The 12,994-nt window shown below is 65.6% G+C and overlaps 1 protein-coding gene across 1 annotated transcript; it reads left to right on the top strand.

Moving 5' to 3' along the window:
- Positions 1 to 536: 536 nt before the first annotated feature.
- Positions 537 to 12,913, top strand: ZNF276 (zinc finger protein 276; the record flags this gene model as incomplete). Its single annotated transcript, XM_084257183.1, has 11 exons — positions 537 to 744; positions 6,949 to 7,252; positions 7,457 to 7,503; positions 7,591 to 8,022; positions 8,560 to 8,638; positions 9,407 to 9,490; positions 11,487 to 11,597; positions 11,681 to 11,756; positions 11,846 to 11,963; positions 12,402 to 12,501; positions 12,572 to 12,913. The coding sequence occupies 11 exons, from the start codon at positions 537 to 539 to the stop codon at positions 12,804 to 12,806; spliced, it is 1,794 nt and encodes a 597-aa protein (XP_084113309.1). The 3' UTR covers positions 12,807 to 12,913.
- Between the last annotated feature and the right edge of the window lie 81 nt (positions 12,914 to 12,994).

The following is a 12,994-nucleotide window of genomic DNA, read 5'->3' as shown; positions in this document are numbered from 1 at the left end:
CCGCCCCGCCCATTTTGCTCCGTCCGGAGCGGAGCCGAGCGGCGGGAGAGAGGGGGAACCGCCGAGCCCGGGGCTCCGGGCCCAGCGAGCCGAGAGGGACCGAGTTAAGCCGAGTCAAGAAGGCCGAGCGGGGCCGAGCCGGGCCCAGCCGAGTAGGGCGGGGCCGCGCCGAGCGGGGCCGAGCCGAGCGGGGCGGGGCGGAGCCGAGCGGGGCGGGGCGGAGCCGAGTAGGGAGGGGCCGAGCTGAGCTGAGCCGGGCCGAGGTAAGTGGGGCGGGGCCGAGCGGGGCCGAGCCGAGCCGAGCGGGCCCGAGCCGAGCCGAGCGGGCCCGAGCCGAGCGGGCCCGAGCCGAGCCGAGCGGGCCCGAGCCGAGCCGAGCGGGCCCGAGCCGAGCCGAGCGGGCCCGAGCCGAGCCGAGCGGGCCCGAGCCGAGCCGAGCGGGCTCGAGCCGAGCCGAGCCGAGCCGAGCGGGCCCGAGCCGAGCCGAGCCGAGCGGGCCCGAGCCGAGCCGAGCGGGCCCGGGCTGTCGCGTCGCCATGAAGCGGGACCGGCTCGGTCGCTTCCTGTCGCCCGGGGCGGCGGGGCGGCGCGGGGGCGCGGGCGGCGGCCGGACCCGGGGCCGCCCGGGGCGCGGCGTGGGGCCGAGCGAGGCCGAGGCGGCGGCCCTGGTGGCGGCGGCGCGGCTGGGCTGGGGCGCGGCGCGGGCCCGCGGGGCCGCGGGCGGGGCCGGCGCGGACGGGCCAGGTGGGTCGGCGGCGGGGGCGCCGGGGGCGGCGGGGGCGGCCGGTGACGGCCCCGCGAGGCCGGGGCGAGCGCCCGTGCGCGGCGTCGGGGCGCCGCCCCCCGCGGAGGCCGGGGCGGGTCCCGCCGCCGGAGAGCCCCTCGGCCCGGGCGCGCGGCCGGCGCTCCCGCCCCCTGGAGGCCCCGCGCCTGGGGGGCTCCCCGGGCCGGGCGGGCGGGCGGGCGCGCCTGGCGCCTCGGAGTTGCGGTGCGTCGGCCGCGCCCGGCGGGGAAGTGCGCGCAGGCCCGCGCCCCTCTCCGCGTGGCCGCCCGCGCCCCTCTCCGCGTGGCCCTCCGCGCCGGCCGCGAGGCCCTGCCGGGCGCTGCGGGGACGGCCGCGGGGGGCGTCCTCCCGGCGCGCGGCCGCACGGGGAGCATCTGCTCGCGGTGAACGACCGTGAGGGGGACCGTGGGCGCGGGCGCCGCCCTGGGGGCGCAGGGGCAGCCCCTGCGGCCTGAGCGCTCCCGGCCCGAGCGACCCCAGGGCGGCGGATCCCCTGCTGTGCTCCCCACTCTGGCTCTGGGGTGTCCTCTCACCCGCACCTCTGGCCCGCACCCCGGCTCTTGCAGGCATAAGTAACTAAATCTTAAAAAAAAGCTGGCCTAGGGCTCGGGAGTTCCGCTGGGCCGGACGGCGCTCTCACTCGTTCTAGCCGAGTTTCATCTGCCTGGCTTTGGAGGCGACGCCTAGGGAAATGCGAAGGCGAAGTGCGCTGTGAAAGGCCCTGCTTTCCTCCCTGACGGTGTCTGTAACGCGCGCGTTTCCTGCCAGCACCCTTCAGACCTCCACGACCCTCCAGGACCCTCCGTCCTCCTCACAGTAGTGTCCGCTGGTTTGGGGTTTGGTTTTATCACACTGTCTGAGATAGGAATTTCCAAGTTTGCTTTTGTCGTTCTGGCTTGGTTGACTGCATGTTTTTCCTTGAACGCCTTCCGAGTGTAAGCGCAGCATTTCGTCTTTAGGAGCGAACAGCGCCCCGTCTTTGGGGGACCCCCGCTGCTCCGCCCAGCCCTCCCACCTGGCCCCGGGGAATAGCTGCAGTTGAGAGCTGAGTTCTTTTTTTTTGAGCAGGGGCCTAGGGTCCCTCTGAGACAGAATTCAGCAGACATTCCCACTCGTCAGCACAGGGTTAGTCCACTGAGAACGAGCGCGAAGGAACAAGACGCCTGCGTGGACACATGGGCAGTCTGGAGGCTGGAGCAGTGGCCCCAGCAGTCCCTGCGAAGGTCACCCAATCTGGGCTGCTGCATGTTCCCCTTTTTTTTTTTTTAAAGATTATTTATGCATGGGCCTCCCCGGTGGCGCAGCGGTTGAGCGTTGGGTTGCGAAGCTGCCCGCGGCCTCTGCAGCGCCGGTTCGATCCCCGGCTGCTCCCCGGCCACCAGAGGAGGGTCCCACATGGTGCACAGACCTCTCCTGCCGCCCGCTGCTCCCCTCAGCAGTGTCCTTCGGTCCTTCTGCCTGCTCTGTTCCCCGCTCTGGCTCTGGTGAATTCTCTCACCCTCCTGCGCTTCTGACTGTACCCAATGCTTGAATAAATAAATAGATCTTTAAAAAAAAAAAAAAAGATTATTTATGCATACAAGAACTGAGGTGCAGGCCAGAAGTGCAGGAGTGAGAGGATTCACCAAAGTGGGGAGCACTCTCAGAACCCACTGCTGAGGGGAGCAGCAGGAAGGCAGGAGAGGTCTGCTGCGCCATGTGGGTAGCTTCCTGGCCAGGGATCGCAATCGTGCTGCAGTGCCTGGGGCAGCTTCACAGCGCCGAGATTCACCCCTGTGCCACCAGGGAGCCCCCTGTTTGCCTTTTTTTTTTTGTGGGACCCTGGCCGGCGGCAGGGGAACAAACCAGTGCTGCAGCCAGTGCTCAACCGCTGCGCCACCAGGGAAGGCCTCTGTTTGCCTTTTTAAGATGAGTCCAGTTTGCTTTTCAGAATGGCTCCACCAGTGCACACCCCACCAACAGTTCCACAGTCTCTCTCGAACCTTTTGCAGCATTCGCCGGACCTCTGTGTGTCCCTCTTTGCCAGCGTGAACCCCCCTCTCCTCATGATGGAACTGTGTCCCCTGTCCTGAGAGTGACGCCCAGCAGTTTGCTTCTGTTCGTTTATTTACTCTTCTGTTTCTTCCACTTGTTTTGGGTCTTGCTTTTCAATTTGCTGTAAGTCTGATGCTGCAGTGTTTGGGGTTCTTCTTGCTCATTAATGTGGGCCTGGACTGCACTTATTTCCCCTCTAAGTCTGTGCTTGCCGTGTCCAGTATATTCTGGCAGCTTCTATCCTCATTTTTGTGCATCTTGAGCTTTTTTTGACTTCTGGTTTAATTTTCCTCTAATCCAGTAGCTTTTTTTTTCTTTTTTTAAAATGATTTATTTTATTTATTTATACAAGCACTGGGTGCAGTCAGAAGTACGGGAGGGTGAGAGAATTCAGAGCCAGAGCGGGGAGCAGAACAGGCAGAAGGACCGAAGGACACTGCTGAGGGGAGCAGCGGGCGGCAGGAGAGGTCTGCGCGCCATGTGGGACCCTCCTCCGGGGGCCGGGGAGCAGCCGGGGATCGAACCGGCGCCGCAGAGGCTGCGGGCAGCTTCGCAACCCAGCGCTCAACTGCTGCGCCACCAGGGGAGGCCCTAATCCAGTAGCTATTAAGTTGTGTGTTGCTTAATCTCCATGTATTTAAGACTTTTCCATTTTTTTTTTAATAGAGGCATGTTTTATTTATTTATTTGTTTATTTGCTTGTTTTGTTTATACAAGCACTGGGTGCAGTCAGAAGCGCGGGAGGGTGAGAGAATCCACCAGAGGCAGAGCGGGGAGCAGAGCAGGCAGAAGGACCGAAGTCCACTGCTGAGGGGAGCAGCGGGCGGCAGGAGAGGTCTGCGCGCCGTGCGGGACCCTCCTCCGTTGGCCGGGGAGCAGCCGGGGATCGAACCAGCGCTGCAGAGGCCGCGGGCAGCTTCGCAACCCAGTGCTCAACCACTGTGCCACCGGGGAGGCCCTCATGTTTGTTTTTGGGGGTCCGTTTTTGTCCTATGTGTTACTTCTGCTGGTTTTTGCTTGAAGATCTCACTTGACAGTCTGCCCGTGGCCTGGTCCATGGTCTGACCTCAGACTCTGCGCCGCGTGTCCACGCTGCCCTGCGTGTTGTGGGGCATGAGCGTGTGGTGCTCGGGGTGCGTCCTGTCCCTGCCTCACGTGGCCCTTGGGTGCTGCTGTCCTGGGAGGCGGTGCTGCGAGGGCGCCATGTCCTCTCTGCTCCTTGTCCTATCTGGGTGATGTGCTGCAGGACAGCATGCCCGCATGGAGGCTGTCCTCTGAGCCCCCCGCCGCTCCTTGCTTTCCCACGAGGTCCCGCTGCCAGGCCCTGGGCAGTCTAGTAGGTGACCCCTTACAGGTCACTGTTCTTTCTCGACACCAGTGTTCCTGTCACCGGCTGTCAGCAGCAGTACGCATCTTTGAGCGTGTGGGTCTCTTACCTCGTTAGAAACTCTTGGGGCCTCTTGGGTCAGGCCCTTTGGTTCATTTCCTGGATTGAGGTGATTTTTTTGCAATTGTCTAATAAACTTTCTGTGCTTCTCCCGTCTCCTGGCGCCCTGTGCTGCAGATCTCTCTCTTCACGTTGTGTTGAGCTGAGTGTTTACATCCTCGCTGGCGTCTCAGAGTCCAGCCCCGCCCCAGGTAGTCGCCGCAGCACCCCACCGCTGGAGCACCCCCTGCGCTTCTCTCCCTGCTCCCACCCCCCCCCCCACCCTGCCCCTCTGAAGGCTGGAGATCTGTGATCAGTTTCCCTGGTTGGTATTAAAGTTTGTCTGGCCCTTCCGTTTTCTGCATCTCCCCAGAAAGCGGCACAGTTATCCAGCCTTTATCTCTTTCTGGTTAGTCTCACTTAACGTAATCCCTGCCTGCTCCGACCATCTTTGCTTCAAAAGGCATGAGATTATCTTTTTTTTTTTTTTTTTAAAGATTTATGTATTTGTTTGTTTGTTTATACATGCAAGCACTGGGCACAGTCAGAAGCGCGGGAGGGTGAGAGAATCCACCAGAGCCAGCGCGGGGAGCAGAGCAGGCAGAAGGACCGAAGGACACTGCTGAGGGGAGCCGCGGGCGGCAGGAGAGGTCTGCGCGCCATGGGGGACCCTCCTCCAGGGGCCGGGGAGCAGCCGGGGATCGAACCAGCGCCGCAGAGGCCGCGGGCAGCTTCGCAACCCAGTGCTCAATCACTGCGCCACCGGGGAGGCCCTAGATTATCTTTTTTGATTGCTGAGTAGTATTCCATTATGTCACTGTACCGCATTTTCTTTTGTTTTTTTCTCGTGAAACTTTTTTTTTTCATGTAGAAGAGCTGGGGTGCAGGCCAGACAGAGTGGGGAGTAGAACAGGCGGGTCCACTGAGACACTGCTGAGGGGAGCAGCAGGGAGACAGGAGAGGTCTGCGCGCCCTGTGGGTCACTCCCTGGCCGGGGATGGAGCTCGTGCTGCAGTGGCTAAGGACAGCTTCACAGGTTGCATCTTAATCCCTTGCGCCACCAGGGAGGCCCCCATCTAATTTTTAAAACTTGCTGCAGGGCCTTCCCTGGTGGCGCAGTGGTTGAGCGCTGGGCTGCGAGGCTGCCCGCAGCCTCTGCAGTGCCGGTTCGTTCCCCGGCCGTCGGCGAGGGTCCCCCCCCACCCCCCCCCACACAGAAAAACAAAAAACAACTTGATGCAAATCTCAAAAACGAACCCCCAACGTGTTTATTGGAAAAGCCCTGCTCACAGGCAGAGCGCGTGGCCACGCCTGTGTTGTTCAGTCAGGTGTGCGCCCCGTGCCCCCACGCCCCGCTGCGGCTCAGCCGGACGCTGCCCCCCGTGACCCCGCGCCCCGGCTCCGTTTGTCTTTGCGAGTTCGCGTCTCATCTCCTTTGGATAAAGGCCTGGAAGTGGAGCTGCTGGATTCGCTGGCGGTTCTGTCTTCGGTTTTGGGAGGACTCCGCGTCCTCCACAGCGGCTGCTCCGCTCCGCCTGCCCGCCCGGCCTCGCCGCCTCTCCGCTCCTTTTCGCCGTGGCTGGACCTGCAGTTCCCTGGGCCAGATTTGTGGCGTGGTCTTGTCCTGTCTCTGCCCCCGGGGTGTTGCGTTAGGGTGTCCAGCCCATCAGACGAGGGCTCACAGGTGCTTCTCGTGCAGCCAGCTGTTGTCCGTCCTGCTGGCTGTCCCCATGCTGTGCAGAACCTCCTGCTTGGATGTCGTCCCGCTCATTTGTTTTTGTTTTTGTGTCTTTGGTGTCAAATCCAAAAACTCGTCTCCAGACTGAAGTCAAGGAGTTTGCTTCCTGCAGGAGCTTCGTGGGCTCAGGGCTCGCATTCAAGTCTTTAATCCCGTCTCACTTGGTCTGGTGTGATGGCGTCTCCCGGCCCGCCCTCTGGCCCGCCACAGCGCTCCCCCGTGTGTCCTGGGCTCTGGCCGTGGACTGAGCGGCCGTGTGGGGGTTATTTCCGACTTGCCTGTCCTGCTGCATTGGTTTCCATCTCTGTTTTCATGCCAGCGCCGCGCTGTTGTGGGCCCAGCAGGTCTGTACCGTGCGTGGTCTGAGATCCGGAACATGGCCGCTCCAGCTTGGCACGTTCTCGCGGCTGCCTTGGCTGGGCAGGGTCTGTGCGGGTCTGCGCGCTCCTTAGTTTTTTCAGTGTTTGTGAAAAGCAACCGTGGGCTTTTGCACAGTGTTGAGCAGAGCAGCAAGAGCGGGCACCTTGTCCTGCTGCTGACCTTAGAGGAAATGCTCTCGGCAGTCACCACAACCATGGTGCTGGCTCTGAGGCCGGGCCTGTGGGCATCATGGTGGTGACACTGTCTTGGGGCCGTGGGGCGGGCAGGTCCCGGCTCTCCTTGGTGTGGTGGGCCCGAGCGCCTCGTGCTGGGTGAGCCTCTTGCCGCGCACTGAGCTGGGCTCCCGGCCCCTGTGCGGGTCCCAGCCCATGTCCCTCAGGTGCTAGTCTGGGTTGTACCGGCCCTGCTGGGTTCTGAGGAAGGTTTTCTGGACCAGAAGCACCTTCACAGGCTGCAGCCCCCGGGAGCAGCGGTTCGCCTGGAGCCTGGCGCCTGCCTCTGTCCGGCGCAGCCGCTGGAGGGTGGGGCCTGGGGAGGCCTGCAGGCTTGTCTCCCCGCAGACCGCCCGTCTCTGTGCTTGCTCAGGGCCCGGCCGACCTCTGGCCATGGGGCACTGCCGCCTGTGCCACGGCAAGTTCTCCGCGCGGAGCCTGCGGGACATCTCCGGGAGGGCGCCTGGGGACAGTGCGGAGAGGCCCTCCTCCGGGAGCCGGGTCTTCGTCAGGGACTTCCAGTGTCTGCTGGGGGTGGCCGTCCGCCAGGACCCTGCGCTGTCCCCGTTCGTCTGCAAGAACTGCCATGCCCAGTTCTACCAGTGCCACGGCCTCCTCACGTCCTTCCTGCAGAGGGTCAACACCTCACCATCGCGCCCCCGGAAGCCGTGCGCACAGTAGGTCACCTGCCTGCGGCTGGGCGCTTCTGGGGTGGGCACACCTAGTGAGCATCCGGTGGGGGGCTGCGGCGCCCTGTGGGGACGGCTCCCGGGAGGCACGTCCAGGAAGGGCCTCCTAAGTGGACTGAACACCTGCTCGCAGCCGGAGGGCCTGGGCCTCTCGCTGCCTGCCCCCCAGCCCTGCCCCTGCCTTCTCTGCAGGGTCGGCGCCCACCCCCTGGCAGGCTCGGAGGAGGGAGCGCGTCTGGGTGAGTGTGCCCCTGCTGCGGGGGTGGGGGGCGGCAATGCGGCGGGGGTGCTGACCGGCCCGGCCGGCTCTCTGTGCCTCTCCCCAGTGGACCTGACTAGCCCGAGCACCCAGGGCCTGCACGGCTTGGTGGGGTGGGTGCACGGACATGCGGCCAGCTGCGGGGCCCTGCCCAGCCTCCAGCGCACGCTATCCTCCGAGTACTGCGGCATCGTCCGGGCTGTGTGGGGCTGTGACCGGGGCCACGACTACACCATGGATGCTGAGGCCAGCTGTGGGGCCCGCTGGCGGGGCAGCCACCCGGCCGTCCAGTGGGCGTGGGATAAGGAGGCCCAGCATCGGGGATCCGCCCCTGCGGGGGCCACCCCACAGGTCGGCCAGGGCAGAGCAGCCGGGCCCGAGGCCCAGACAGAGATGCTGCCCGGCTCGGACCTGGCGCAGCCGCCTTCGGATGGCAACCCCGTGGGGCCTGGGCCTGGCCCCCCGCCTCAGCCCAGCCACCCCCCAAGGGGGACCCCAGGTAGGAGGCTCCTCTGGCCTCGCAGAGCAGGACCCCATCCTGAGCCAGGCAAGACCCCAGGGGGAGCTGCTGGGTTCTGGGGAGCGGTCCATGAGGGCTGGCGACTGAGGCCCGTGTCGGCGAGGGCGTGGGATGGGCCTCATCGTGGGGCTTGGGGAGGAGGCGGCCTCGTCTCAGATGCTCTGAGCCAGCCAAAGGTCGCATCCCAGTGACCCCCGGGAGACCAGTGTGGGCAGACCCTTGCTTGTTGGCCAGGGAGACACAGGGCCTGAGGCCAGGGCCTGACCCTTGTTGGGCTGGCGCAGCTATGGGCGAGGCGGCCTTCCGGTGCTCGGGGTGCGGACGCCCGCAGCCCTGGGCCCTGCCGTCCCCGGCCATACATGGCCTGGAGCTCGGAAGGGCTGGGCCTGCGGTGCTGCAGGTGCTGGGGTTTCAGCCAGCGGGGTGGGGGTGGGGGGGCGGGGTGCAGGGTTCCCTGGAGGGCGGGCTCTGCTGGGCGTGGCTGCCTTGGTAACCAGCCTCCTCTTTGCTCCTCAGGGCGATTGGTGGAGAAGCAGGTCCCGTCTCCAACTGCGGATGATCGGGTAAAAGACGAGTTCAGTGACCTTTCTGAGGGGTGAGAGAAGAGTGGGTCTCAACAGCCTAAACTTCCTCCTTGGAGCAAACCCCGTGTCCTGGGGCTTGCGCCTGTCCTGGCCGGACACCCCTCGGCTGGCAGGAGAGCGGTGGGAGGCTCCTCCTTGCTGACTGAGGGATTCCCGGCTCAGTCGCACCCCTGGCTGCCCCAGCGCCAGAGGCGGGCGCAGGGTGGGCGAGGCAGTCCGTCCTGCTGCCGGCTCGGTCGCAGATGTCTCCGTGGGGTGCCCAACCGGCCCTTCCTCCCAGCAGGCGGCGGCAGGTGGGGCCCCAGCAGGAGGGAACGCAGGGCTGTGGGCTCCTTGGCCCCCAGCCACGTGCCCTGGGACGGCGGCCGCGCCCGGCCTGGCCCCACCGCGGCTGGAGCTCAGGGCAGCGTGGGCTGGACAAGGGCGGACGCTGAACCGTGATTCCTGCTGTGGGCACGGGTCACAGACACTGCCCTTCAGCGGGCTGATCGTTGCCCGGTCGGCCCTTGGCCCCCACCGTTGGGTGAGCTCGTTCACGAAGGTGGCAGCGGGCGCCCTCTCTGCCCCGGGCTTGTAGGTCAGGGCTCTCGGGAGCGCGAGGGCCAGCGCCTGCGGAGGCTTCTGCCCTGGCTGCCGTCCTGCTGGTGCGGCGTCACAGGCAGCTTAGGTTCCTTCAAACCTTCTCAGAAGAAGCCAGCGGTGGAGGCCGCGCGTCTGCAGCGAGGACGGCTGGACCTGCCCAGCCGGGGCTGCGCTGACGCTTCTCTCCTCTGCCCCAGGGACTTGCTGAGCGAGGACGAAAACGACAAGCGGCAGAACCCCCCGTCCTCCGACGAGTCCTTCGAGCCTTACCCAGAAAAGAAGTAAGGGGCGGCCACGCACACACCGGGGTGGTCGGTCACCAAGGGACAGGTGGGGGGGCGAGACAGAGAGCCCCCACCCGCCCCGTCTGGCTCTGGCGCCCCCTGCGGGCTGAGCGGCGGCCTCGGCAGCGCTGGGCTCCATCAGCCCCTCTGCCCCGGCAGGCGTGGTCCTGGCAGGGCGGTGGGGCTGCACTGCCCACGTGCACTGGATGCCACAGGTGGTCAGCGTCCACCTTGGGTACTGTCCCTGAGCGTTCACAGGCGTCAGGCCACAGCCGGGTCATTTGGCAGACAGGGCAGGTGGCAGGTGGGAGCAGGTGTTGGGGCTGTGGCGGCTGCCCTCCGAGCCCTGCCCCTACTTGCGCTCCAGGCTGCGTCTGAGTCTGGGGCTGGCCCAGAGGTCCGCTGCCCAGCAGGCCTGGCCCACAGCGGGGCTCAGGGTGGGGTGTCTCTGCGGCTCTGAGAGATGTCCCTGGAGACCCTGGGGGAGAGCGTGGAGGGGCCTTTGTCCAGACCCGCCTGCGGGAGGGGATGAGCTCTGGGGACACCCTTGAGGAGCACGGGCTTTCAGTGAGTCCCGGTGAGGATCCACATGGACCTCAGAGCCACCCTGGCCCGTCTGACTGTCTCCATGGCCAGTGGGCAGTGAGAGTGGGAGGAGGTGTGCAGAGCGGGGGGCCCTGCCCCACCCTGGGGACTCATTCTAAAACCCCGGCCTTGAAAATCGCAGTTGGATGGACCCCACAGGGCAGCCTGGTGGGGGCCGTGGGGTGGGGACGGGGCAGCAGCCTTGGTACAGTGGCGCTGTGGCCTGGCCACACAAGAGGTGAGGCGGACGTGTCACTTGCCTCTTTGCCAGGGGCATCACCTGCCTGTGGACCGTGCTGTGGCATTGTCAGGGCCCGAGCGGCCTGCGTGGTGTGGCCACTGCTGTCCCCGGGCTTCGTTGTCCAGACAGGCCGCCCTCTTGGGCCCAGTCGGCTGGGGGACTCGCGGCTTGTCTGGGGTGGCGCCTGGCGACGCTGTAGGACTGCCCGGAATGTGCCTCACAGCCCCTGCAGTCCTGGGCGTTTCCTCCTCCCGCGGGCTGCCCTGAGCACTGCTGTGCATGCGTCCGTGGGCTTCCTGGGGGCCTCTGGTGGGACAGCTGCTGGGCAGGCACCTGGCTTCTGGGGACTGTGTGGCCCGGGCAGCTGTGGCCCGGGCCACGTCTCGGCTGCTGGGTCGCGGGCACAGCCGTCGTCCTCCAGGCACGGCTCGCAGACACCCTCCCGACCTCAAGTTCCCTTCTCCGTTGTGGTAGCAGGACTTAGGGGCCCGCGGTTTTGGGGTTTTTTTGGCTCACAGCACTTGAAATTCTAAGGACTTTTCTGTGCAGAAAACAGGAGGAATGTTTTTGGGGCTGACCTGTTGCTCCGTGGGGGACGGCAGGGACGCACCCCCGGCTGCAGGCCCTCGGGTCTCAGGCTGGTAGTCCTTATGGCCGCCTGCGCCCTCCTGGGGGAGGTGCCCTGGGCCTCAGTGCCTGCCGCCATGGGAGCCCACGCTGCCCCTGCGCTGTGGGTGGGTGTGTGTGGCCGGCCTGGCTCCACCTAGCATGCGGTGAGCCCGTCGTTCCCTCCTGTCCAGCTGGGCTGCTGCTATTTCTGGCAGCCACAGGCCCTCTGGAGTAGCTGTGGGGACGCCGGACTGCGGGGCCCCGGACCCTGGGGGTGAGCTCAGGCCCCCGCCCTTGAGGGTGTCCTCTGGCCGGAGGCCCTGACAGGTGCCCGGGGTGTCTGCGCCCAGGGCGCACACTCGCAGCTCCCCAAAGGCGTGGTGGCACGGCCCGAGTGCCAGCCCAGGTCAGTTCTGGTTCTTCCTCACTTGTTTTTCATTTTGGTGGAGAGTCGGTGCCTGACGCATCTCTGGACCACTGCATGTGCGGGTGGGGGTGCCCAGGGCGCACCCCGGGACATGGAAGGCACACTAGTTCGGAAACGTTTTCTCTTTTCAGGGTCTCTGGTAAGAGGAGTGAAAGCAAAGACGCCAAGAAGCCTGAGGAGCCAAAAATTCGAAAGAAACCTGGGCCCAAGCCCGGCTGGAAGAGCAAGCTGCGCGGAGAGAGGTGGGGGCAGGGCCTGGCCTGCTGGGGTTGGGGGGCGGCCCAGGGCCAGGGCCTGTGCGCCTCCATCTGCATGGCCTCCACAGGGAGGAGCTGCCCACCATCTACAAGTGCCCTTACCAGGGATGCACCGCTGTGTATCGAGGGGCCGACGGTATGAAGGTGAGGGGGCGCCCGTGCAGCCTGCACCGTGGCTCCTGGGGTCTGCGTTGTGGCCCGCGGCCAGGCCCTCAGGTCCCTGCCCTCCCCAGAAGCACATAAAGGAGCACCACGAGGAGGTACGGGAGAGGCCCTGCCCCCACCCAGGCTGCAACAAGGTGTTCATGATCGACCGCTACCTGCAGCGGCACGTGAAGCTCATCCACACAGGTGTGTGCCGGCCCCCAGGCTGTGCCCCAGCAGCAGACCCCGGGGGGCGAGGCCCCGGCCTTGGGTTTTGTGGTCATTGTTTCTTTAAATACAACTGTGCCCTTTGGGATTGTGGAGGGACGTACTTGTGGAAGTCAAGTGGAGAGCACCGGGGTTGGTGCCCCCATGCTGGATGCACCCCAGCTGCGCTCGGACGCCCCCCCAGGTCTCCGCCGCCCTAAGGACTCCTGGCTGGTGGGCTGAGGGGCGGGGCGTGCTATGGGGGCCGTGCCCCAGCTGGGGCTGGGGTGTGGCTCCTGACATGCTCCCAGAAGTGGGGTCCCCAGCTGTCTGCAGCTGTCAGTGCTCGGGGTGGGGAGAGCGGCTGCAGCCCAGCAGGCGTGCAGGGCATCCCTCAGCCCTCCTGGAGGCCCCGCCCTTCACCCCATCTGCCCGCAGAGGTGCGGAACTATATCTGCGACGAGTGCGGACAGACCTTCAAGCAGCGCAAGCATCTCCTGGTCCACCAGATGCGCCACTCGGGAGCCAAACCTCTGCAGTAAGTGTGGGCGTGGGGCGCGGGGCACGGGGCCTCTTCCGCGGGGCCTGGCTCACCCCCCTCCCCCCAGGTGCGAGGTCTGCGGGTTCCAGTGCCGCCAGCGGGCGTCCCTCAAGTACCACATGACCAAGCACAAGGCCGAGACGGAGCTGGCCTTCGCCTGTGACCAGTGCGGCCGGAGGTTCGAGAAGGCCCACAACCTCAATGTGCACATGTCCATGGTGCACCCACTGACACAGGCCCAGGACAAGACGCTGCCCCCTGGGGCGCGGCCAGGCCAGGCCGTGAAGCCCGAGCCCACCTGAGGCCCAGCCCAGGTGGTGGTGGATGATGGTGTGTCCTGACCCCCGTGCTCGCCCAGTGCGAAGGGGCCAGGGGCTCGGCCCGCGCCTCAGGGCCCTTCCGGGTTCCGTGCTGGCCGGCAGTTTCCACAAACACTGACCCCTCCCCCTACCGAAGCAGTCAGGAGATTGTGACCCACTTTTTAGCACAA

Source organism: Talpa europaea (assembly GCF_964194135.1).
Source record: "Talpa europaea genome assembly, chromosome: 16".
Classification (NCBI taxonomy): Eukaryota; Metazoa; Chordata; class Mammalia; order Eulipotyphla; family Talpidae; genus Talpa; species Talpa europaea.
The sequence above is the reverse complement of the archived record's forward strand: the minus strand, read 5'-3'. Positions and strand labels throughout refer to the sequence as shown.